The 25,945-nt window shown below is 47.4% G+C and overlaps 2 protein-coding genes and 1 long non-coding RNA gene across 18 annotated transcripts in view; 1 reads left to right on the top strand and 2 right to left on the bottom strand.

Annotated features, from left to right (window-relative positions):
* ninl (ninein-like) overlaps nucleotides 1–20,638 on the bottom strand; it is a 28,721-nt gene extending 8,083 nt beyond the window's left edge. For 2 of the 13 annotated variants that reach the window (XR_015927959.1, XM_088610297.1), the window contains exons 1-18: nucleotides 20,278–20,632; nucleotides 18,415–18,527; nucleotides 17,202–17,405; nucleotides 16,267–16,363; nucleotides 14,132–14,334; nucleotides 10,963–11,029; nucleotides 10,140–10,327; nucleotides 9,397–9,549; nucleotides 8,877–9,044; nucleotides 7,918–8,054; nucleotides 7,074–7,214; nucleotides 6,559–6,733; nucleotides 6,055–6,165; nucleotides 5,726–5,815; nucleotides 3,941–4,082; nucleotides 3,219–3,340; nucleotides 2,603–2,943; nucleotides 223–1,440 (exon numbers count right to left, since the gene is read on the bottom strand). Coding sequence is in view for 12 of the 13 variants with exons in the window: in XM_088610297.1 (XP_088466423.1) it covers nucleotides 223–1,440; nucleotides 2,603–2,943; nucleotides 3,219–3,340; nucleotides 3,941–4,082; nucleotides 5,726–5,815; nucleotides 6,055–6,165; nucleotides 6,559–6,733; nucleotides 7,074–7,214; nucleotides 7,918–8,054; nucleotides 8,877–9,044; nucleotides 9,397–9,549; nucleotides 10,140–10,327; nucleotides 10,963–11,029; nucleotides 14,132–14,334; nucleotides 16,267–16,363; nucleotides 17,202–17,405; nucleotides 18,415–18,432 (3,575 nt within the window). In the remaining variant the exon portion in view is untranslated. Of the gene's footprint in view, nucleotides 1–222; nucleotides 1,441–2,602; nucleotides 2,944–3,218; nucleotides 3,341–3,940; nucleotides 4,083–5,725; nucleotides 5,816–6,054; nucleotides 6,166–6,558; nucleotides 6,734–7,073; nucleotides 7,215–7,917; nucleotides 8,055–8,876; nucleotides 9,045–9,396; nucleotides 9,550–10,139; nucleotides 10,328–10,962; nucleotides 11,030–11,244; nucleotides 12,660–14,131; nucleotides 14,335–16,266; nucleotides 16,364–17,201; nucleotides 17,562–18,414; nucleotides 18,528–19,814; nucleotides 20,217–20,277 lie in introns of those variants that run through there. The other 11 variants (XM_088610308.1, XM_088610299.1, XM_088610298.1 and 8 more) reach the window with 11 other exon arrangements.
* A 1,663-nt stretch (nucleotides 20,639–22,301) lies between these two features.
* LOC148646390 (uncharacterized) lies at nucleotides 22,302–24,572 on the bottom strand. The gene is made up of 2 exons (XR_015927960.1): nucleotides 22,966–24,572; nucleotides 22,302–22,744 (listed from the first exon to the last, which is right to left on the bottom strand). It is a non-coding gene; the product is annotated as an uncharacterized LOC148646390 (long non-coding RNA).
* A 46-nt stretch (nucleotides 24,573–24,618) lies between these two features.
* Nucleotides 24,619–25,945, top strand: part of cul9 (cullin 9) — a 41,029-nt gene continuing 39,702 nt past the window's right edge. For 3 of the 4 annotated variants that reach the window (XM_088610294.1, XM_088610293.1, XM_088610292.1), the window contains exon 1: nucleotides 24,620–24,799. The gene's annotated coding sequence lies outside the window, so the exon portion shown is untranslated. Of the gene's footprint in view, nucleotides 24,800–25,945 lie in introns of all 4 variants that reach the window. The other variant, XM_088610296.1, reaches the window with a different exon arrangement.

Genomic DNA, 25,945 nt, shown 5'->3' with positions numbered 1-25,945 from the left:
ATTTCCAAAATGCTCATTGGTACACGTCTATGCTTGACAGCAAATTAGAAGTTAATGATTCAGTCATTTGCTTTTCATTTTATCCGTTAGTGGTATAAAAGTTACCTAAGAAGAAAAGGAAAATCACATACAGGATGCAGTCTCTGTTAGTTATTAATATGATCCAAGGGTGCATTTCAGCGCTGTAGATTAGTCATCCTTCAGCTATCAAAGGTCACAAACCTGTGTGTACCGTCTTCACCCATTACTGCCTCCAAGTCAGTTACCAGTTTTTCCATGTGAAAGAGCTGTTCCTTCAGTTTGTTCTTCTCCATCTCGAAATCTTGCTTTGCCTGACGTAGCTGCTCCTGTGCCTCCAATTCCGTCTGCTGCAACTTTATGACCAAGGCCTCCCTTTGCCTCCTCAGCTCAGACAGCTCATCTCCTCTGGGCACCAGCCCAGCGAACAACGGCTGGTTAGTGTCTGCGGGGTCTCTCGGGAGTTTGCCACCGATTTTTAGCAAGTCCTCCATCTTTCTGATTTCGGACATTAAACGGTCTTTTGCTCTGATCTCGGAGCCCAGTAGGACCTGCAGTTCATTGATCAAGCTGTCCTTCTGCTGTAACTGAAACAACAAGCCTTTAGTTTCTCCTGTTGGCAGTGAAAATTCTCCATCTCTCACTAGCTGATTTGAAAGACTAGCCAGCTTTATGTAGACTGGTAGGAGACACCTGTTCTCTTCCATCTCTGAGTCCACACCTGTCACAACCTCAAGAATTCCCTTGTCTTCCTGCTCCAAATGGTTCTGAAGGTTTTGTTTGCTCTTCCTCAGATCCTCTAAATCCTTATCTTGATCTTTATACTGGGCGTTCAACTGCTCATCAACAACACTTTGATTTTCCAGCTTCTCCACAAGTCCCCCTTTGTCCTCCTCTACAAACGTTAGTTTGTCTGTTGGCAGAAGTTCTTCTTCTGTGTTTTTCAAGAGATCCTGAGCATTTTGCAACTTTCTTTGCAGAAGAAGTAACTCATCTTCCTGGGACTTTAACTGTGTTTCCTGCTGGTGACACACTGAGGACTGATCACTGTAGTTCTCTTGAAACATCTTCTTTCCCTTCAGTTGAGATTCAGGTCCGGCCTGTAAGAAATTCCAATCATCCATCTGATCCACGTGCATGTGGAGAAGCCCGCCTTCTCCCTTTGCCTCCACTTCCAGTTCCTCTTCCTGGAGTTCCACAGTGAGTTGTTGGATTTCAGTGATCCGTTTGTCGTTCCCACTTTCCAAAAGTGGCTGCTGCTCCCCAGATTCCCACCGAATCCTCTCCCGGTCATAGTGCTCCTTGAGGCTTTGACGTTGACTCTTTTCATGGCACAGCTGGTGCACCAGTGTCCTCAGGCTTTCAGCATGCTGGGATTCCCTTTCGGACAACCTTTGCTCTATTTCCTCCGCTGCTTCTTCCCTACAGACAAACACTCACGTCTTACATGTTGACGATTATTAAAAGGGAAATATGAAACTAGGCTGCATGCAACACTCGGTGCTGAAATAGGTGGAACAAGAAACCATCCTTTTTTTCCCCCGAACGTACCCTACAGAGCTCCTTTTCCCATTTCTCATACGAAAAACGAAAAATATAAATCAAAATACTGAGATTTTTCAATTGATGTTCTATTCTATTCTATTTTATGTTCTATTTCAGCTTCATCAGGTATACCTGGATGCTTATATTAGGCACCAAATATTTTTAGGTTGACATGACTACAGTAATGCGTCACAGAAGACCGATATTTAGCGAAGTTCATTCCTACAGCCCAACAAACAGGAATTAAATGTGACACTTCTTTAAAGAGGATCCTCTCAGCAGCTGCGGGGGGTAATTATTTAGCATTTTGTGTTACAGTATGTGATGCATTTCAGAGTGGACAAGAGTATGCTGTCATGATAGTGCGTACATGTGGGTGGGACACTGGTTAGCAGTGCTGCGGCCCTGGGTTCAATTCTGAATCTGTCCGTGTGGAGTCTGCTATGTACTATGTAGTTCTTACTCAATAAAAAGTAATACTGGAAGGTTAATTGGCTTCTGAGAATATTGATTCCGGTGTGAATGTATACATGTCTGTGTCAGTGTCTGCCCTGCGCTGGACTGGCGTCCTGTCCAGGGTGTACCCTGCCCTGTGCCCGCTGCTTGCTAGGACTGGCTTCGGCTCCCCCATGGCCCTGAACTGGATGAAGCGCTTAGAAAACGGATGGACGGAAATGAATGATGTCAGATTTCTTACACAACCCTGGCAAAAACCAGTGAGACGGGTCCGTCAATCCCATGAAATGCGTCATCAGCGTTAAGCTTTGGGTGAGGAATCAAAACTGCAAGAAAACGGTGGCATGCAGTGAAAACCGGTCGGTGTAATTTGAACTCTCCGCGTGGGTCGATCTGCGTTCAGCAACACTAGGGTCCAACATGCACCGGGGATCTGCGGTCCTGGATCTTCAGCTAAAGGTTTCATGCCTGGGGACACTCACTCCATGGGAAAGCTTTCTTGGTTTTTCTTTAGCACAACGCCAGGATAAGGAGTCTGCCCATGTGTGCTGCTACAAGAAGGGAGAAAACAACAACCGCTAACCTCATCTGCTGCAGCTCTCGCTCCAGCTTCTGCGTGAGCTCCTCCTCCAGCTGCTCCTTCTCCGCCGTGAGGCTCTGGACCAGGTGGGAGATCTCCTTGGCGTAGCTCTGCTCCAGCTCGGCCCTCTCTCGGAGGAGCCTCTTGTCGTGCTCCGGCCCCCAGGAGGGCAGCGGGGCCCTGAGCCCCGCCACGGCCTCCTGCAGCCGCTCGCTCTTCTCCTCCAGCTGCCTCTTCTGCTCCTCCAGCTCGCTGATCTCCATCTTGAAGCCCTGCTCGATGTCCTTGCGCTCCACCTCCACGTTCCTCTTCATCAGCTCGATGCTCCGCTCGTAGAAGTTCACCTTCGGAAAGATGCAGACTCAGGCTTCTGTGTCGCAAATTCCTTTACAGAGGAGCTGCTGCATGAAGCCACTAGCTGTGTCCTACAGGGAGGATCATTTTCTGCTTAATAACCTTCTAAGCCCCCTCAGAAGACACCAAGAATTTCTTAGCCGACAAGCACGAGCCACTACATGATTTTAACAGAAGCTTTGGAGTACCGATCATGTCTGCTGTTTCATGGCGACAGCATCGACTCGAGCCGCAGCGCATTCCCAGACCCGGGCTGCGTTTTCACCTTGGTCTCCAGCTGTATCTTCAGATCCTGCACCTCCTGCTGGTGCTTTTCCTTCAGCTGCTGCACGGCCAGCTCTGTCTCGATGCTCATGTTTTCCGGATCCTTCTCAGGAGAGATCGGACCTACAAGACACGTCCAATCCTAGGACAGTTAGCAAACGTACTTGGTCTGCGCTGCACATCAGCCATAACCGCCTGAAGTCATGCTCTGTTTCCAGACACAAAATAACACTGTACTCTTGCGTAGCAGCACCCAGACTCCAGCAACACCGCCCAACAACCCTCCTGCCTCAAGAACAGCCCTCCTCCTTTGGACCCGGATCATCGCAAGAGGAGAATAGTACAGAAAAGTTGCACAACACAGAATTATTCCAGAGCAGTGGCTCCAAATCCTGGTTCCAGCTCTTTAAAGAGGTTGGAGCTTTAACCGTTGGATTTTGTAACTGTAATAAAATCCCAAACCTGTGAGTAGAAACTAAATGCAAATATTCAATTGAAGCAACTTCTCAGTTCAATTAAGGCTTCAATGATCCAATGAAGGGGGATGGAATGAAAACCAGTAGGTGTGTGAGAGTCACCCGGACCAGGAACTGGGAACCACTGCCCTAGAATGAGCTATCAAAGGTAAAACAAAGGCAGGGCTTTAGCTTTCACTGCTGTTAATGAGGGGCTCATAGCTTTTACAGATTGCGGAGGGCGGAGAGCACAGGCCGCGAGGTTCACCTGAGTCAGTGAGCGCTGCCCGGCCTGCAGCTCGGGGGTGGCTGGACCCGGTGTCCTGTCTGTGTCGTGACCTTCTGTCTGTCACCTGGCCCCGCAGGATCTCCAGCTCTGTGTGCAGCTCGTCATTCCTGTCCCGCAGCTCCTGTGTCGCACACGGCACAGACAGTGTCAGCGGAGCACAGACTGTACCGCCAGGCTCACATATCCTTTCGGCAGTGGTCACCAGCATGAAATGTCTTCCAAGGTCTTCCAGGTCAAATCACCTCAAAGGTCTGAAAGACAGATCCTAAGAGCCACTTCTGGGATGTGTTGGGGGCAGGAGTGTTCTGCATTTCTAATGTTCGATTACACAGTTTTGTCAAATATTCAGAGCATGGGAAAAATGTGCACTAGTAAGCACAGTGCTTGTGAGCTGAGTGGCTTGTCTCATCGGAATGGCAGAAAAAAGGCCTTGTGCCCTTAAGTGTAGAAAGCTGCAGCAGTTCTCTGTTCGCCATCGCATCAAAAAATGTTTAAAAAATGCAATGAAGAGCTTGAAGTGGCCAAGCATGAACTGAGGAACTTCAGCAGAGAGATTCCCTGCCTTTTCTTGACTGACCTTTGTGTGAACAAGCATTTTGCGTACTCAACAGTTTAGAGGAATCAGCTGAAAGAAATTACAGATTGTTGAAAAAATAATGAAAAAAAGTTAAATCTCGCTGCAAAGTCCAAGGTGCTCACCTCCCCCAAAATGTTTACAGACTCCTTTTAAATGATCAGTTACAAATATGACTCAGCTACTGACAGTCCAAAAAACAAAAAAAGACAAATAAGACATTACACAATTGCACAACACCAATCTAACCTTTAAACTAAAATCCATAAACAGTTGAAAAACCTGGTTTTCTCAAAAGTGATTTTCTTCCAAACAAGAATGAAGGTTACGTCATAAAGAGCTTTTGAAAGGAGTGACAAACCTTCTAAAAACTCAATCCTTATCATTTCAGGAAACAAAAAAGCAAACAGAAATGTCTCAGTCTATAACATGCAGAACATTCAGTGACTTTTTCACATCTAATCTTTTGCTTCAATTTTACTCAAAACATTAGGGTTGACATATCAAATAAAGTGTAGCACATGACGCATGGCACAGAAAATCAAACTGCTCACCTTCACCTTCTAGACTCCCAAATAAAAGCAAGCATTAGAACAAAAGAGAGAGATATAAGGAGGATTGGACTTCCGACTGGTGAAGGTGGAAGAACTGTAATGATATGGGTGGGGTTTTGATGATTTATGGGTGTGATCTTTAACGATTAAAAGTGGCTTCAGTTTTTAATGCATTTCAACACACATAATGAGAAAAGAGAGAACTGCACTGCTCCTCCAACCAGCACTGACTCTCCTGTCAGACACCACAGAGGTCGCCCTGTGTCAAAAGATGACTGGCTCCGTCAGCAGAGCGCGTCAGAGGGGCAGGTCTGAAGATCCACTTGCTGCCTGTGCAGTACAGGTTCTTCCCAAGCCTGCAGGATCACTAGAGCCAGATCTTATCCTTTATGTAGAAGGAGGCAAAGTGAGAGAACAAGGCTCTCCATTGGTTGGGACGCTGGTCAACTGCAAGGTAACTCCATAACAACGCTGACGCCTGTTTACAGAGCTGAAGGAGCTGAATCAACTGTAGTTAACTGCCCTACTCAAGGACATAACAGATGTTCACGTTGGCATGAACAATCCTCCAGTAATGTGTCCAGAGCTCCCAGCTCCCCAGAACCCCGAGGGCTCCAGCTGTGTCCACACACTCACCCGGCACTGCAGCTCGTACTCCTTTATTATCTCCGCGAAACGCTCCTCCTGACCCAGCAGGCCAGAGCCGTGCGGATCCAGAGCTCCAAACTGCCAACCGATAAAAAAAAAAACGCTTTCAGTTGTCTAAAAACATATTGGACAGAAAAAGCAAAATCATCTTAAGACTTTCTGTAAATGGATATCTAATTCATGATTACCATCAAGAACTTCGACTGCACAGCATTTAAAGTCTATATATATGAAACAGCCGACAATAACATGAAAAACTGAGCATCCACATCAACACACTCAATAAACAAACATAAGTGGTGGTATTTTACGTTTACCTTCGACATGAGCAGATTGTCCAGGTCCTTCTGCAGTTTGGAAATGGTTTTCTCCGACTCCGAGAGTTTTTTCCTCAGTTCGTTCACCTCCTTCTCCAAGTGGCTGTTCTCCTGTTAGATAAATGGGGTAGGGAACACGTGTGGGTTAATCCAGATTACTCGTTACACCAGTGGTCAGTCTGTAATCTCTTTCAGAACGAAACATGGAAACAAACGTCTCTCTGAGCAAAACACAGCCTGTGCTGTACAGTAGCAAACACTGCCAGATAAAACTGGGCAAAAGACTGAAGCTGCAGTCACAGCCTCATAATCCCTGTTCCTAGTCTTATGACTTTATATCAGGGCATCATGAATATTAAAGACGAAGTAAAACCCACCAGGCCTGTCTCAGCATTGTTGTGCCACACATACAAATTGCACTACAGCCTCTATAATAGACATCATCAGCTGACAGCTGATTCGCCAGCTGATGCTGCAGTGTGCAGTCTGCCAGCGTGACCTCACCTCAGCAGCTGCAGTAACGTCTGCTCTCAGGCTGGTGTCCTCCGCCCGCAGAGTCGCCAGGTCTTCCTCCAGCTTAGCCTTCTGCTGGTTCGCCTGCTGCCAGAGCAGCTCGTTCTCTCTCTCCAGGTCACTCCTGATGGCAGACAGCTTGTCCCTGTAGTCCTGCTCAAGGTCTCTAGAATTCAGGGGAAACCACCGAACGATGGAGGGTCACTCTCTGCTGCCCCTTCTCCGTGGGCAGAAAGATTTCTCGTCGATGAGGATCGCTCCAGGTTCATCTCCTGCACGGTGAGGAGAAACCCTGCTACAGCTACAGGCCTGCAGACACCATGTGGAACCTGAAACCAGCGCAGTCTCTTCAGCCAGAGCTCTGTGCCATGTATCCCCTGGTGGAACCAGTCTAGCAAGCAACCAGGGTGTGTTGCTTTAGTCCTGTTCCCGGGGAACCTGACGAGCGGAACAGGATGTCAGAAATGCCTGGCATGTTTAAGAAGGAGAAGGAACTCAGGTCTTACTTGATCTTGCTTTCGTTGAGAGACTCCATGGCAGCGTGCCGGTCGTCCACCTCCCTGACCAGCTGCAGGTTCCTCTTCTCGGCCCGCTCCAGGTCCGCCTTCAGCTTGTCTCTTTCCTTGCAGGCCTGCTCCGCCTGGACGCTGCGCCACAGACAGACATGACAGCAGGACAACTCCTCAGCCTCCCGCTCCCAATGCAGCACAGGAGCCATTTAAACAGCAAGAGCGCCCCTGCCGGTGACACTAAGGCCAGCTTGGCTTGAGCGCCACAGCGATGCTTTGGCAAAGCATCAGGCCGTGGTGATTGAATCTGGGTATAAGTATATCGCCAACATACTTGCGGATCCACAGAAAGAAAATCAAAGTACAGCAGGGCGTACCTGTGCTCTTTTTTTAGCCGGAAATATGTGTTGAATACAAATATTAGCGGCTCTGAGCTAAGAGATTGGGGAAAAAAAGTCCAGTCCTGGCAAAGTGCTCTGTCTGTCACATGAACAGGCATCTTTGCCAGCTGAGGCTCTGGAGCAGCCAGAAACAGTTGGGAAGACTCCTTATAACGTCACTCACTTGACACTAGATAAGACACAGAAATGAATCCCTACTGGTAGCAAACATCCTTTTATCATGGAAATCCTGGTTAAAGTAGGAGACTAGACATTCTTCTACTATGCACCTTAATCACTTTGGTGGAAAATGAAGTGCTGTACATTTATGATGAGGGCTGCTGTATACCAATTGCAGTTCGATTTCTTATTGCTTTTTTTTTCTTCTAATACAAAGCAAAAAATTATAACCTGCAAATGCCCATTATTAGGTAAAAATGGAACAAAAGGATGACTCTTACTGCAGGAACTGGATTTCACTTTTGTATGAGATGAGTGCAGCTTGATGGATTCCATTGGCGCTTGAGAGCAGCTCATTATCCAAAGCCAGGGTCAGCTCTGCCAGGCTGAGCTTCTCATCCAGAGGGAACTCCAGGATCTAGGGAGACGCGTGAGAGAGAATGGAACCGGGAGCAGTGAGCGCATGGACTATACAATCTCTAAGCACTTGCTGTGCTCGACAATAAATGTGATCGAGCCACTAACCTATCAAGCAAAAACTCATTTTCAAATAAAAAGGTTTTAGGTTGATAAAGACTACAAACTAAATAAAAAAAACTGCACGTGACAATTCCTTCTTCCCAGGTGAATCAGCTTCTTTCCTTTCAGTCCGAAAAGTGATTTGATGAAGCACAAGGGTAATGCAGCATTTCAAGTGTTAAACACCTCGGTCAGGCTCGCTCTACCACATAACAGATGATCATGTCTTGAATTATTAACTCTGAATCGGAACAGAATACGACTATTATTATTATTATTATTATTATTATTATTATTATTATTATGGCCCCTACATCTGCTTCAGTTCTATTTAATTTCCTTTCATAGATGAAATATTGACTGTGGAGTCTAAAAATAAATACATAAAAGTGTAAAGTGACGTCACTGGGCTCTATGAATACAATACCATTACAGCCACAGAATCTTTAATTCCTGAAGGACACATCCAGAGCTCAGCCCAGGGTGAACAGAACTGGTCTCGCTGGCACTGTCACAGAGCAGCCTGACCTAAACCAGCTTCCGTGGAGTTTGAGCCACACAGTTCCTGACAAACTGGCTGAGAGACTTGCCGCAGAGAGGGGAAAGAAGGGCTGACTGAATGACCAAGCAAGTTGGAAATGAAGGTCTTTAAGACTGCAGCACCTTGCACTGCAGCGCAGACTCTTCCGGGGGGATCCTGGGCTCTGGGCTGGGAACGTACCTGCAGGATGTCCTTGCCGTTCCTGATCCCCTCGCTGCTCCAGATGCCGATGACCTGCTCCGGACTCGCGCCCCCAGAGCCGTCGTCCAGGCAGGACAGTAAGCGGGGCCCCACGGTGGTGGAGAGGACAGAGGGGCGGGCCGACCTGCTGGCGCTGTCCTCGAGGGCCTGCCGGCGAGAGACGACACACCGCGCTGTCAGGAGTCCTGTCCCGCCACCCACCGGACAGCCCCAGGCTTTGCTTCCACGACTGACAGGCGTGTTACAAACCCATTAAGTGAGAGAATCATGCAATCTGGAGATGTCAAACAAAAAACTCTTCCAATTGGCAAAGAGTTAACCTGAATCTTAATATTCCGCCCTATAAATCAAGAGACCAGAATCTGCACTATTTCCGTTATGTGTCTCGGCCTCCCTCCGGACCTCTGAAAAGGCAGCGCCCCGCTGCATTCGTCTGGCTGGCCGTGCGCAGAGTGATCGGGCAGCGCTGGTGCTCGTACAGAGAAGGGGGGGCTCAGACCTGGCTGAGGGAGCCCCGCTGCTGGGGTTTGATGGGGGTGGAGGTGGTGGGAGCGGACAGGGGGGCGTGTCTGAAAAGCCCCTCCTGGAACTCCTTCAGGCTCACTCTGCCATCCCGGTCCTTGTCCAGCCTTGCAAACAGTGCATCCAGCTCCTGCAATGCAAAACGGTCCTTAATGCCTTATTCGCTTGGCACTCCAACAGGAATGTCTACAGATTGAGAGCTGCATTTTAAAAGCTTCTGATTAAAGTAAGTGGAGCTGGAATGAATGGCTGGAACACTAAGCACTGCCATAAACTACAATAAATTGCTTATGAAACATTTCAAAATTCCTGTGTGATAACTCAAACCTAAATTTAAGACCAACATGCATTTTAATGCTAGATTTTACAAATCTGAATGTGCTAAATGGTTAGATTTCTGTAAGTTAAGAGTTCTTTGCGTTTTAGCTACAGGAAATACTCCTACCAGCCAGAATATTAGTAAACCCCACCCATTAGTGTGTGAGGCCTCAAACAGGGCAGATTCCAGCGGTCTGTAAGAAAACCCAGCTCCAGGGATGGCCCTGGCCAGAGTCAGGACTAGGGTTAGATGCTTCTCAAGCCTCCCCATGTGACTGGGGGTTCCTAATATTTTGGCCAGGCATAGGAGTAAAAGCGTTAACGGGGCAGAAATGGCCGAGGAAAGTCTTAGGCTGAGTGAGCTTGCGCTCATTTCCGACGCACAGAGATCAGCTGGAGTACCTCAGACTGCAGGCCGCTGAGGCCCATGCTGTCGCACACCAAGGACAGCTCCTGCCTGTTGAGGTAGCCACTGCCGCCCACCCCCAGCTCGTCCCAGATGGTCTTCATCTGCCCGTCCGTCACGTCCCGGGGGCCGGGGGTCTGTCTCGGGCTGCTGACGGCGTCCGGCTTCCACCTCCTGGACTGGCCTGAGCGCCGTGGGACAGGCAGGAGAGAGGTGACAGCGTGCCGAACCCAGAACAATTATCAATAGTGCACCTCAGCGTGGGGCAACAGGACAACCGGCCTCTGCTCTGAGTAGGGGAGGATTCAGGAAAGGTCAATTCTGCTCCATCGGACATGTCTGCCGAGACTGGAGTGCAGAAATAATTAAAGGGATCTATTAGGAGATCCTGAAGTTTGGAGACTATTCAGAGATCAATACAAGACGCTTGACGGAGGGGGTAGAATTTGTTTTCTCAAAAGCCCTTTGGAACAATCATCCATCCACAGATTTTCTAACTGCATCTTCAAATTCAGGGTCATGGGGGAGCCGGTGCCTATCCCAGCAAGCAACGGGCACAAGGCAGGGTACACCCTGGACAGGACACCAGTCTGTCACAGGGCACACACACTCACATTTAGGGCCAATTTCCCAGAAGCCAATTAACCTACCAGCAAGTCTTGGAAACTGGAGCACCCAGAGGAAACCGCAGCAAACAAAGAGAACATACAAACTCCACACAGACAGCACCCCAGGAATTGAACCCAGGGCCCCAGCGCTGTGAGGCCCTTATGGAACAATGACAAACATTCAAATACATTCATATTGAAGAATCAGTACCTTGTGACTCAAATGTCTCATTATATGCTTCCTTATTGCTTGCTGTTTCTTCATCCGACTTCAGACTCTGAAAGGAAGAGGACTTAGGGTTAAACACCTGAGCTGTTTATTGAATTACTGTGTGGTTTACGCTGTCAAAAACATTCTTGTGTTGTTACCATGCTTGTTTAAACTGCAACAAAGCCACATGCTTTTCTTGCTGGAACACTGCATTGTTATGCAATAACTAAGAGAATAAAACAAATACAAGCTTAAGCAAACAAATTCAAGAGGCCGGCTTACTGTACAGGGCAGTGCCAAAAAGAATTCCATTCTGTACATTCGCGTGTACTCCACTGAAACTCCCGGGTGGTGTCAAGTTCAGTCAAGTCCAGCCCACTGGACAAAAAGATTTGGTTTTCTTTCGTTGCTCAAATGTGGTTCCTTTTTTTCTGCAGCTTGCAGGTCCCTGCCTTTCCTTCGGTGAGGTCTGTGGTCTAATCCACACATGTGGCCTTTGAATGGGCTCAGGGGTCTGCGACACCAGCCCGGCAGGTTTTCAAAGTGGCCTTTAATGTGCAAAGTGGAGAGGTCTGGATAGCATGTTGGCTCGTCCCAATCAAGCCACTGATTGATCCAATTGTCATTCAGTGCTCGGCTGGAATGAATACCAGAAGAGATTCTGAATCTTCAGGACCACAGCTGGAGATCCTTCAGTTAGCTAATGCTCCAGGGACTGCTGCCTTAGTCTTAATCCTGGGGAGCTGGTTACAGGTTTTCAGTCCTGCTGGGATCTCAACGGCCTGAATCTGCTATTGGCTTTATTGGATCTGTTTCACAGCTTCTCCCAGCTCTTCAAAGGTGCTTTAAAAGACCCTAAAAACCTGTAAGACACAGCAGGCTTACTGCTGCAGGGGTGGGGACACCTGCTGTGTGATTTATAGCTCTTAAGATTGAAAAGATTGTCCTGCTGTCACAATCTAATGGTTCTGAAAGCAAACCTAGTTTAGCACTATTAGTGCTCTTCACATTCAACACATAAAAATCCACTTTTCTTTTTCATTTTATTCTACTTTTTATGAAATATCTCCCTCTAGTGTTGAAGAAAATGTTCTTTTAACTTTGTTTTTTTATTCTTCCAATTCAATCAGGTGCTATTTTACATACAAAGCTCTGCTGCCAAACTGTCAAATGCACGGTCACTGAAACATACAATAAATGAGAAACAATTTCAATAATAATCTACAACCTTCTTCTCCAGGATTATAAATCTCAGTTTCATCCCTTCTTATTCCACTTTCATTATATTTTTGCATGTATTCGTTTTTATCCTTAAATGTCTGACAAATTGCTTTTCAAGAAGACCATCTGTGTGCTTTCTGACTCTCCACTCCATAACAATCCAGAACATCATCAAGACCCAGCTCTCTCGCGCTGTCTGAAGGTGCTTGATTGAGCCTGTCCTGACGCAGGAATCAGGATCCTCCTTTGAAGTTATTCTATAAATTAAACATGCAGACATAAAAAGATAGCTTGCCCCTTATAGAAAGCCTGCCCTTATGTCTATAATATGAGGAATCCAAGATTACATTCTAGCCAGATATTCTAAGTAAGCTTTACATTTCTAATGGTAAAGGGCTGGGTGTGGTCCTGCAATGGACTTGTGTCACCTCTCATGAGGACAGAGCTTGTGTGCTTGAGTCTCACCCTGGTCACTTGCTGCGACACACAAGAGTACAAGCCTTCTCGTAATACTGATTACAACGCTGAACTCCTTTTTCAATTCAATCTTTAAATGTCACAGATGCATGTGTACCAGGGACTAATCTGTGCAGCACGGATCAAAGAAAACATCAAAAACGGCACACAATTATGCAAACGCTAACTATCAAACAGCCTGATGCTTCACACTGGCTGAAACAGTGTTTTACCAATGCAAACAGGCCTGCAAGCTAAGACTCTGGAAAACATTAACTGTTGTGATATCTAGGGCTTTCTGCACCAATCCGGACTGCAAAGTTACATAATGCCATACAGATTAAAATGAAGAGAACGTAATCTCTAGAAACAGAGATGTATTGAATGATGAAAAATATCTGTAAACACGCTCAGCAGCTTTCAGTTAGACGACATCTGCCCAGTTTTTGAGAGGTAAGCAGTATTATTACAATAACAGTGAATTCCAGAAATGTGCTGTTGATGCTTAGTAAGCAGAGTGTAACGAAATGCACACATTTCACTAAAAAAGTGCAAAGAAGATGAAAAGGCATGTTTGCAAGCCATTCAGCAGAAAAGGAACTCAGGAAACACACAAGATAGTATACAAATTCAGACACCAGAATCCAAGGAAAAAACTGATTCTGGGGAGCCCATCAGATCATTAAATGCTTCCTAGATATACTGTACATGTTCCTCCAGCTTTTGACTCCTGCCCTCATCTATATACAGTCCACTTCAATTTTCTTAAAGTCATAGGTGCATTCAGCCTGGTTCCTATCTCCCCTCCTCAGCAGCACAGGGACCCAGGGATGCAAAAGAAATGTTAATTTAAAGCCATTCAAGAAATAAAACAGCAGACACTTATCTACACAAGGGATTGGGGGAGAGACCGAAACCAACGCCCCAGCCATGTGGTTGAAGCCGACTCAGATAGTTTAAGAGACTGACACTATTCTCAGAACATTACTCTACTAGCCACCAAATGAGCCAGATAGACTAAATCTGGTTTATAGCATTCCTTACGTCCTGAGGAGAAGTACAGATTAACAACACTGCCCTGGTAGAGAGGGTTTTCAAAACCACACTTCTGCTCCATAGAAGGGCCGCTGGCATCTGGAGGACAGACATTCCTCCGGCGCGCAATGCGCTGCCCCGCGGGGCTGTCTGCCCTGCAGTAGGTGCCTTTCATCAGACGAGCCAGCTGAGTGAAGGAGCACAGCTGCCCAGATTTCGCTGAAACGCTGGGAATCATAACACGATCCAGAGCAATAAACTGGCAGCTCACCTCTAACTTGGCAAGACACGTGGATCGGTGCAGGCTCAGGGAGCGCGGAGCGAAGCGGGAATGAGTCACGGGAGAAACGGCCCCCCCGTGCCCCCCCGGAGGCTCAAACACAAGGGGCTCTCTGATGTGCAGCCAGGAGCCGGCCGACAGGAGGCCGGGGACGGGTCTGGGCTGCCTCCCGCTTACCTCCACACTCTCCAGCGAGGCGGAGCGCCTCAGCTGCTCTGCCCGGGCGCCCCAGGAGAAGGGCTCTGCCCTGGCTGCCCTGGGGCCGGGGGTCTCGGGGTCCTCGGCGATCTCCACTTCCGAACCGCGGGCCTCGGGCCGAGACCGCCGTCCATACCTCTTCGCCCCCTTCACGTACTTGGGCTTGACCTCCTCTGCGAGTACTGGGAAGGGCGCAAGGAAAAGCCTCAGAAGTCTGGTGCTGCTGGCGGAGACCCTGCAGCGGTTATTCCTTCCTTCCTGGATTCTGAAGTATGTCGGGACTCGAAACCTTAACCCTTTACTTTCATTCCTCCGTGCGCAGAGCTCACCAAGAGATGAAACACGGAGACCATCAGAACAGAACCGGGAGGACTGGGTGTTGTTTTTTTAAAAAATATTAACCGACAACTGGAGCTGGCAGATTTCCACAAATTAACTGAAAATCTGCAGCGTTTCCATCTTTGTATTAAAATGATCAACGAGATGACAGTAAGGAGACAAAGGATTCAGGAGTCTCCATCTAAATAAAAAAATATATTGTGAACAACAGCTGTGCTCACCTAATGCCCTTAACAACACAAGATCACACATGGCAACAGTAACCTGCAGGTCTAGACTAAGCTTTGTATCTTTACACTCAGGGAGAAGTGTGCTTCTTAGTTTTGCATACAGTAGTTCATAGTGACATTTTTCCTAAAATACACAGAGAGCATCTTATAACCTGATAATCCACTGGGGATTTCTTGTTTATGGTATGTGAAAGATACCTCTATGCAGAGCTTTCCTTCAAAGGACAGTGCTCGAGTAACATTGTGAGTAAAGGAAACAGAAATGCGAGTCAGATTATCAGAGGCATCTGGTGCAAAGTCTCTCCTATTATGTACAGATTTCTGCTCACAAGTTATTTCTGAAAAGGCAGCCTGTGATTCCAGTGGAATTATGCTATAGACAGGGGAAACTCAATAGATCTCCCACATTCCAGAGACTTAAACCCTTCCATATGGTGCTGGATAAAAATCAACATAAAATAACTTGTGCTATTTCATTCTTCTTACATTGCGTAAAACAACCACTATTTATGTTGCCCAGGTCATGCCACTATTTCCATTTCTTTTACTCTAAATAAGCAACTGTTGTATGGTTACTCCTTTCCGCTATAGAAATAACATCTTGTATTCATTTGTCTTGTACCATGTGATGAGGTTATTAGCTAAATACAAGTAGCAACAATTACCCAAATTCCATCCATCTATTTTTTTAACCGCTTCTTCCAAATCAGGGTTGTGGGGGGAGCCGGAGCCTGTCCCAGCAAGCAACAGGCACGAGGCAGGATACACCCCGGACAGGACACCAGTCCATCGCAGGGCACGCACAGACACAGAATCGCACACATTCACACCAGGGCCAGTTTCCCCAGAAGCCAATTAACCTACCAGTATGTTTCGGACAGTGGGAGGAAACAGTAGAACCCGTAAGAAACCCAGTAAACCCACGCAAATGTGGGAAGAACATACAAACTCCACACAGACAGCACCCCAGTTCCAGAATTAAACCCAATTCCAGGACCTCAGCCATGCAAGGCAGGGGCGCTAACCACTCTGTCACCATGCCGCCCTAAACCAAACACCACTGGGTTTAACTTGAGCTCCTACACGTCCTCACAGAGAATCGCAGGAAGTATGCCTTCTACGAGAAGCACATGTCTGAAAGCACTGGCCGGGCCTACTTACAAGACTCAGCATATCCACTGGAAGAAGTGGTTAGAAAATGGATGGATGGTATTTGGCTCACTGCTGCTACTTGTATTCAGCTAATAACGTCATCACGTGGTAAAAGATGATATAATAAATGTTAAAACCCCAAAGAATTCAATGCATTGTGCAACAAATAGACTTTTCTCTCCTCTCCTATATTTTCACCAAATAAGACTTTAAGTCAATTTTTAGGAGAAGACAATGAATACTTTTTACACAACCAATCTCCAGTAATTTTAGCATACCAAGGACACATGATCTGAACTGTGCACCTGATGGCTTAAACTATCGAGTCTGGGAACTAACCAAGGTATTTCTACAAAAACCCGAATGGGCTGCACACAGAGAGCCCCTGCTTACCTGGCTCGAGATAGCTGCTCTCTTCCTCAGAGGTGCTGAGCTCCAGGGAGTGCGAAAGAACCGCTACGAAGCCTTCTTTGAACTCCTCGAAGTTCACCTGCCACAGACAGTTTTAAAAGCACTTCCAGGGGGTGGGGACACTAATGACACAGCCCAGCCACCAGAGCACCGACGGGATCTCATACAGGTTTGCTCCAGGTCTGGAATCTTTATACAGGCTTATGGTCGCATTCAATCCGTTAATCTTAATCACTTCATCCAATACAGGGCTGTGGGGGAGCCAGAGGCTCTCCCAGCAGGCAATGGGCACAAGGCAGGACACACCCTGGGTGGAACGCCAGCCCATCAGAGGGCACACGCAGACACAGACACAAACATAAACACAGACACAAATTAACATGCACGCACACACACACACACAAATTAACAAGCCAATTAAACTACCGGTATGTCTTTGGAATGAGAGAAGAAACCAGATCACCCAGAGGAAATCCATGTGATCATGAGGAGAACATGCAAGTCCCACACCCATAGTGCCACAGATCCAGGATTCTACTCATTCTACCCCAGTGCCGTGAGGCAGCAGCGCTAACCACTGTGCCAGCATGCTGTGCTACATTCAATATCAACTTTTAAAACCCTTTAGTGGACATTTAAAGCTGTGAATTTCTCCCTGGCTCACAGTAACTACAATGCTGCTGAATGCCTTAAAGTCTACAACCTTAAAAAGACCCTTCCCTCTGTCCACTCGCTCTCCTGACTCTGGGGCCTTCTGTCACTAGAGGTCTTCTCCCTCTCAACTAGGGTTTGACCAAACTACTGAAGCAATATTTTTAGCGATTGTACTATGGAACCCAAACACACGCGCGCGCAGCACGGTGCCTTGAGCGCTTTCCACCAGGCTGGTGCAGCTGGGGAGAGCGAAGTCTACATACCCGCGCGTAGTGCCCGGGGCCCAGGAGCGTGCTCAGGATCACCGGCAGGTGAGGCTCCAGGTGCAGCTTGTGGCACAGCTCCGAGAGCTCCTCCTTGTCCAGGTAGCCCGTGCCCGTGGTGTCGCAGCTGTCAAACACCTCCCTGAGCTGCGAGACGTAGTGATTCTGCTCCTCCTCGTCCATCCCGCCGCATGCTGCAGCCGCCTGCGGAGGGGGGGGGGCAGGCTCGGTGACACAGCCGTCCGCCTGCCGCTCCGGCGGAGACTCACTCCCTCACAGCCCCGCGCCGCCAGGGAAGAGAGGCTCCAAATCAAACAGCGCACACCTGCGGGCTTGTTTCTGCAGATGCCTCATGAAGCGCTGGAGAAATACCAAACCGGAGAACACACACCAGACTGTTATGCCCTGCTTCAAAATAACAGACTGGAAAATTTTACATGGCGAAAGTAATTTTTTTTTTTTTTTGACTCCTACAATACAACTTCCACACCAGTCCAGGGGGAAAAAAACCCTCCAACACAGGAAAACGGTTTTTCATAATTTCATAAATTTAACCCAACCGCCTGTCTCACAATAAATTCCAGCGCTTGTTCTGAGCTCCCAGCTGCAGTTCTATAACCCCCAGATCTGCTGCAGAAGTCGAGGGCTGAGGAAGCAGACGCACAGAAGCTCGGCGTGGCACCTCACCCACTGCTCTCTGCACAGATTCCAACCTAATCGCAGTCTTCACAAGACTTAAGCAGATGGCCCACAACAATTTACACATGATGGATTCAACCTGGGGAGACATGGGGGCACAGAGGTCAGCATGGCCAGGGTCCTGGGTTCAGTTCTGGGCCTGGGGTGCTGTCTGCATGGAGTCTCTCCCCGAGTTCACCTAGGTTTCCCTCGGGTGCTCCGGTTTCCTCTCACAGTCCAAAGACATGCTGGTGGGTTAACTGGCTTCTGGGAAAACTGGCCCTGGTGTGAGTGTGTGTGTTACTGTGCGTCTGCCCTGCGATGGACTGGCGCCCGGCGACAGCGAAGAACTGAAAGTCAATCACGTTGCCGATATTTTGTTGTTTCTTTTCACAGATTTACAGCACGAATGAATCGACCAAAACAACAGGGGTGGACGTCCATTGCAGGGCATGCTCGCAAGTCAGAGGCACCAGTTAACCCCAGAGGCATGCCTTTGGGGGGCTGGAAACCACATGCTCTGGTAAACACCCACCTGAACACAGGGGAACATGCAAACTCCACCAAGACGACACCTCGGTCTAGAATTGATTCCAGGACCCAGGAGCTGACAGCCAGCAGCTCTCACCTCTATGTCTCTGTGTCATCCTAATTAAAAGGGACAAGTTACTTAAAAAAAACATTTTAAATGATCACAGCAAAAAAAGGATGAGCTAAGGAGAACTTCTTAGTTGAACAGCTGTACCTAAGCAAAGTTACGACGTGGCAAATGCAATGTTAAGATAAACAATGATGTGACAGTAACCACCCGCGCCCTGTCCTTAAACAGACGGTCCAAATGAGAAAACCGACAGTACTGTGTACCGAAACTACACAGCAAACACAAAAGAGCACAAGCTTCCCTCTATCAACACAACTACTAGATTGTATACAAATCATCTTAGGCATAACTTAAAAAAAAACATGTACAGGCTTGCAGCTTGGTATTAAAAAAAACTCTCTTAAAAAACGAAAGTCTGCAAACATATAAAAGACGAGCTTCCAGCAGAACAAAACCACATTCATGAAGGCATGTAGACGGAGCATAAGAAAGGGAGGTCATTGCCTCAAAGATGTGGAATCATGGATGTGATTATAGACCGAGGTGCTTCTGTGAGGAGCCTGCATGTTCTGTCCACGGTGGTGTGGATATTTTGACTGGGTGCTCATTGGAGACCCTAACAGCACAACCCCTCTAAGAATTCTTTTGATTTACTGCAAAACTGTCTCAGCCGTACTGTCCAGTACTACACGTGCAAGCCACTTATTCCAAAGAATGAGTGAACCCGTCCCCAGCTCCACACAGAGCAATCGAGCCGAAGTCAAGTCGTGCACAACACACCCGCGGAAAAAAACAAACTGTCGGGTCCTGTCCTACACGCAAGCTTCCGCTTCGTCCCTGGTGCAGGTTCTGTTCCCATCCCATCCGGTCAGTACCGAACCAGCACTGACAGGAGCGAGCGAACAGCACGTTACACACAGAGCAAAGCGCAGTTCTGTTTCCGAACCTGAACACCAGACCCCCTCACCTGGCACCGTGCATTCCGCTGGCTTACCATCGATTCCTCAAAAAAAAAAGGGATGTCCTGATCTAACAGGTAAATGAGTGTCATGTACAGTAAACTGGGTTGTTCCCACACGTGGGCTTTGAACATGCAAACCCATTTATTCAGGCGCCCTACAATCACGCAACCCGCCCGCCGTGGCACGTATCCAAAGGATGCAAGATGCTGTTGCAAGAGCAGTGTGGATATCGAGATTTAAAATACGAGTCGGATTATACATTACACAGAGCAGTCACACAAGACGCACTGAACCACCAGGACTGCGATGCGTTACATAATTTGCATTAATCTGAAAGTACAGAAAAGCAGCGGACGGGAACGGCTCGCATACCAGAGGCTTGAGCAGGGTCAAGCACAGAAGAGGATTAAGTCCCCAGAGACAACGTGATAAGGCGGTATGGCTTCCTTCAGGAAAGAGCACACTTCACCTCTGTAACACCTCAATGTCACAACACTCATCACAGCTGCGACATTCAATGCATCTGTTTTCTCCTGCCGGTTTGTGTGCTGTTTTCTAGACACACAGCTCTCCACGACTTCGCTTGAGCACACACGAACAAGCGTGAGCCAGCACACAGTACGCTTCACCATGGGAACGCAGCCCTGCAGCAAGCCCGGCTCACAAAAAAAGACCCGAGCCAGCGAAAACCTCACAAGAAACAAACTTTACCGAGACCCTGCGGCACTTTTTGTGCGAGGGAAACGGGTAGCAGTTTGCGAAGAAGCGTTTATACGGTATCTAAAAATCTGATGCATGTATGTGGAGGGGAAACAAGATGAAAAACGACACTTACAGTGTGCTATTGCATCTCACCGTTCAGTTCTCCACCCACCAGCGCTCCCAGTAAACTTCACAGGGTCCGGGTGCACAGATACTTCGGTCCCATCACTGTTCGCCGGCTGGGGTCATTGCAAATCCCGGGGGGGTCTCGCAGCCCCGCGTCTCGTCCGCTCGACTTGACCGAAACGATGTCGCGTCCGGCCGGAGCCGCTACCTCTCCTGCAGTAGCGCCGCAGTCCGCCCGGCGCGCCCCCGCGCACTGGCTGCTCGGCCCGGGCAGGCGCGGTGAAGGCGAGGCGGCCTGCCTGCCAGCCCGGGGCCACCTCGGGCAGGAGAGGCCGCCCCTGCTGGCCAGGCGGGGGAGTGCAGGCGGTGGGGAGGGGGCTGCTATAAACCCCCTGACCTGCTAGCCGGGGAGAAAAATGCAAAGGATTAAAAGACGAATTTAGCCCCCCCCCCCCACACACACACACACACCTCCCCCTGCTGGTAGAGATACGCCTTCCTTATGGAGTCATGCGGTTCAATTGAATATAATCGCCTTTTTTTCTGTACGGTAATCATTGCGAAAGTTGTGATCTTTGACATTAAGTGTGAACTCTGGGATCCTAAAAGGGCAAAAAAAAGAAGGTTCCTTAGCAGAAAACGTGAAAATCGATTCCTCTACTGACGGTTCTTTCCATGCGCAATCGCATATTTAGTTTTCTAAATGTGGACACTCTATTCAAATTCAACGACTACGTGCTGGACGTCTAATTGTAGAATTGCTCTATGTTCTGGTTTTCTTTATGAAACTGAGTGCCGTTTTTTTTGTCTCGTAACCACTGGGTACCAACCAAATTCAACGCAGATTTATCGCTATAATCTGGTAAATTTGCGCTCACTGGTGAGTAGTCTGGCGATATCACAGTGCGTGGCGTGTTACACTGGGCTCGTTGATTGTAAACCTGTTGCGCTGCGTGTATTTCATCTTGGGGTCGATAATGTGGACAGAATCCGGTGACATTACCTGTTTTCACGGTGGTACTGTGTTCCAGCTCAGAACTGTGTTGTGTTTGTATATCCAATGTGAGAAGGGAGGTGGAGCAACCTGTGCGCTGAGGGCACTAGGACCCTGAACCTCAGGGGCTGCTTTATACAGTGTCTATGAGAGAGTGCTATGAGGGTTTGTCAGCGGAAGACCTCTCTGGAACTCTAGTTTAGAGGGAGTTTGTTATACCCTTTGCCCCTAGAGTGAAAACGGTCACACAAGTCCACGTCACAGGACCTTGTCAGGGAGCACAAATATGGGGCCCTTGCAATGGGCTGGAGGGGTCTGTGGGCTGCAGAGTCACGTGTCTTAAGCTGTGTCCCTTACGGCAACAAAGCTGTTGCTGTGCTTGTGAGACTGAGCCAGTCTGATGTGCGTGATCTCCGCTCTCTGTTTTGAAAAACGAAACCGTAAAAAGTGTCGCGTTTGGTGTCAGCGGTGGGATGACGAGATGACACTGAGTTCCAGAGGAGCGAAACTCAGACAGGAGCAGCCAGTGATGGCGGGAAGGGAGGTGAGACGTAAACAGAGCGACGAGGGCAGACGGTTCGTCCACTACTGCCCCGGCCTGGACCTGCAGGCGAGAATGTTCCATCTCCAGGCTGGAGATTCAAACTGAAATCTAGACAAGGTACTTTTCGAATGGCTAAACCAGTAAAGATGTTCACCTGGGTGCAGGCTAAACTCTTTGACCAAGGGTTCGAGCCTGGGTCAATTCACTTGCCAACCGCTCCAAGGTTCCCAAAGCAGTGGCACACGACTGGGGGACCACTGCCAAGGGTAGGGTGGGATTATTCAGCCAGGGGTCTCTTGGCTCTCGGTGACACGTGACTTCTATAGCCTCCTGGGCACTCATGAGACGCAGTGCTGACGGTGAGGGACACCGCTTGTGTGTAATTTAAGACGAGGAACAGGCAGGTTGGCGGAGTCTGCCAACACTTTCTCATTCCGCCCGGTATGCATTCGCAGGGCGAGTAGCTCCTAGTCAAACAGTGAAAAACAACAACAAAAACTGACGATTTTATTAAAATAATTTAAAATGGCAAATAATCAATTCAGTATTCTTTAGCAAATATTTCATCATATTGAAAAAAACCTAAAAATAATGCATATAAAATTATTTTTAAAATAATATATATGTATATATAGAAGGTGGCATGGTGTAGCAGTGTTCAGGATTGCCGCCTCGCGGTGCTGGAGTCCTGGGTTCAATTCCTGGGGTGCTGTCTGTGTGGAGTTCGCATGTTCTCCCAGTGATTGTATGGGTTCCTTCTGGGTACTCCTTTGTCCTTCCACAGTCCAAAAACATACTGGCAGGTTAATTGGCTTCTGGGAAGGTTGGCCCTGGTCGGAGAGTGTGTGTGTCTGTCTGTCCCGCACTGGACTGGTGGCCCATGCAGGGTATATCATGCCTTGTGCCTGTTCTTGTCAGGATAGGCTCTGGGCTCCCCTGTAATGTGGAAGAAGCAGTTAGAAAATTGATGGATTTTTAGTATAAACAAATAAATATGAACCAGAAGTTTAAAATGTTAGATACCTATCAAGTACAATTATAAATGATTGGTAATCGAACACCACATTGTGTTAATCAGATGTTTATGGAGTAATTTCACAAATCATCACTCGGTAATCACAGAGATCAGCAGAATGCCAGAGGAGATATGTACTCACCTAAAGGAAACCTGCTGCAAGAGAAGACCAATGAGAAATTTACAGTGTATCCGTTTTAAGTGTGTCTGCAATTCGAGCTCTTTGTAGGAAGAAAGAACCTGGACCACACATCAGAGCTGTGAAATAATATCTGAGGCGGATTTAAAATTCACAAATGGACAATCGACACCAAAACAAAATCAGACTGTGAGCCTCCACAAAACACAAAGCACAGTGCATCTGATGAAGAGAAGGAAAATATCTGTTTACACCTTGCATTCACACACTCTAAATGTTTGGATGTTCACATCATCCAATTCCAATGGGAAATTAAGACAAATCTAAAGGCATCACAAATAAAAACGAACTGACCCTACACCGTTCTTTACTGTCTAGAAAACGATTCTGGTGTGAAACCTCACTTTTTCTTAATGGCAGTGATCCAGAGCATATTACTGTAAACGTAAAGACTTAACTAACAAAAGACTTGCTGGGGTATTTTCCTCAATTGTAACTCTTAAATATTTTGCAGCCTATAACACATCTTGTGTTTGTAACGTTTTTAACTGAACTGTCAAATAAAGTCCTTCATCTGATGACAGTGTTATTGTTTTAACTCACTGCGATCATAAAAGCAATAACCATCAGGGGTCTTATATTTGAGTAGTAAAAATGATGTAATTCATTATCACTTCAGTAATGTTTGTATTTAGCAGAAGAGTGGATTTTTTCCTGTATTTGAAAGCAGAGGTAGTTTTAATGTATGATAGTTGTAAGATTATATACATGCTATGATAGTATAAGTTAAATCAGTGTTTCCCGCCTCTCAACCCCGGAAGTCTGCTGTGTCTGCTGGTTTGTATTCTACCTCGTCTCTCAGTCTCCCATACTAATTGATTATTTTAATTGATCTGCTTGCTTGTTTAGACTTTTGGTAAACTTGTTTCTACCCTCAGGCCCGGGTTTCAGTACTCACCCCTCCTCAGGATCCCAGCAGCTTCATCATACTCAACTTTAAGCAGCTTTGTCTCAGCTTGCTCAACCTTAATTCTGATTTAACAGCTTTTAATAGTCGATTACATTCTGTTGAACAGACACAGACGGTTATGACAATGTATGAAACTCTCCCACAATGAGTTTTTTTTCTTCTCCAGAGATTTGGATGGTTGGATTTCAAGTAACAGAGCTTAATTAGAAAAGTTCTGAAAAGCAGAGATTGGTACGAGGCTGAAACCGACGATATATCCCATTTGACCCTGTAAGAGCTGAAAGAATATGCCTGAATAGATAACTGGAATCAATTAGTCTGCGATTAGGAACAGCTAATCCCAGAGTAAATGAGAGTTTTTGCCCCACGGCTGGAGCAAAAACCTGAAGGTAAGGTGACCCCTCTAGGATCAAGGTGTGGAACGTACCTAAATCTCCTTCTTTTGCGTCTCAAAATCCTTGAAAATGCTGAGCAATATCTTGACAAGTAGATCACTTTAGAGAGCTGAGATTTGCTATACGGACTTGTGCAACTACATGATCTATGATAAGCACAAGCACAAGAAAGTGGCGCGGGTGTGTGATTTCAATGCTGCAGTGTGCTGTCTTGTGAGAAGGGGTGTGTGCGCTCCAACGGAGGGCTCTTGCGCGCGTTTTTCCCACTCGGCGACCCGTAGTGACGTAGTGCGCGATAAACTTGCAGAAGTCGCTTCCATAGTCCGGTTCGATACGGGTTGCGTCCGCCGAACCGAACGGAGCAGGCTCGGGGATTGTAGCAGGCTGGGAAAAGCCACTTCGAGGCGAAGGGCGAAGTCTTGTCGGCTGAGGGGATCAGCAGAGAAGACGGGGAGGCTGCGAGTGACTGGAGGTAGGGGAGACGCAGCCTTGCCCGTCGGCGGGTGGTGTTGGCTGTAGGCCTTGCCGCGCCTCCGAGCTCGAGTGAAAGCGCTGCCGGCCGGGCGGAGAGCCGCGGGCGTGTAGGGGGGGACGGCGGTGACGTGGACCGCGTTAGAAGCGCAGTCCAGTTGCCCCCCCCCCACTCCATCTTATCCTGTCCGGCCGTGATTCTTTATTATATTCATTTGAGCTGACTCATTTAGCTGGGGTTGGTCTGATGTCATGGCAGGAAAATGAGCCACACGCAAGGGATACAGAGGGGGAGAAAAAGAACTGTTGGTAACTGTCACAAAGAATAAAACGAGATTGTTTTACAACTGCGTTACCCAGCTTGGTGTACGGTTTTTCTTCGAAATCCGTGCAGATGTTTCCCTCTCGGTAGCTCCAGTTGCTTGTCGGCGCTGAAGCCGGTAGCGGCATCTCAGATTATTTTTCAGCAGCATTGGATCAGCTCCCGGGTCAACTGTAACACCTCTCGGACGGAGCACATCAGTGTCGTTACTGATCTTTGCTGGGTGTCGTGACAGATTATACTTGTACACCATTCATTCATGTAGCTGTTTTTTTTTTAAAAAAAGCTACGCTTTCGGTTTCTATCTCATGCAACTCTTTGAACTAGAAGACGGTTTCTAGTTTATAAGTGGCGGAGTGCCGATTAAATTAAAAAAACGAGGGATGTGTCTGAGTGAAGGGGTTGGGTTTGGCACAGGGTGATGACACATGACATTTTAAGTGAGTTTCTGATGACTTTTCGAGCTGTCTCTTTACAGAAAACAGCTTGGAAACGGGGCTAGATCGCCGAGGTGTTGAACTGAACGGAAATGCGGCCTTTTAGAATCGTTTTCGTCTGTTTCGGCTTTTGTTGAGGAAAGTTGGTGATTTTTCAGACCTTATTCCATGCAGACCTGTTGAAGTACTGGTACAATCGGGTTTAAAAAAAAATCATTTTCCAAAAATGATTCCAAAAAGAAAGTTCGAAAATTTGTTTTGGGTCGTATACCATTTTAATAGTTTATCACGCCGTCTGTAACCTCAGAACGTGAGGTTTAAAATTACATGTATAAATTCAAAAAGGAGAGCTTGTTCTTCAGTTTCTGATAGCTTTTCATTGGTTAGT

Source organism: Lepisosteus platostomus, chromosome 17 (assembly GCF_059453375.1).
Source record: "Lepisosteus platostomus isolate fLepPlt1 chromosome 17, fLepPlt1.hap1, whole genome shotgun sequence".
Classification (NCBI taxonomy): domain Eukaryota; kingdom Metazoa; phylum Chordata; class Actinopteri; order Semionotiformes; family Lepisosteidae; genus Lepisosteus; species Lepisosteus platostomus.
Note: the sequence above shows the minus strand (reverse complement) of the source record. Positions and strands in the feature narration are given on the sequence as shown.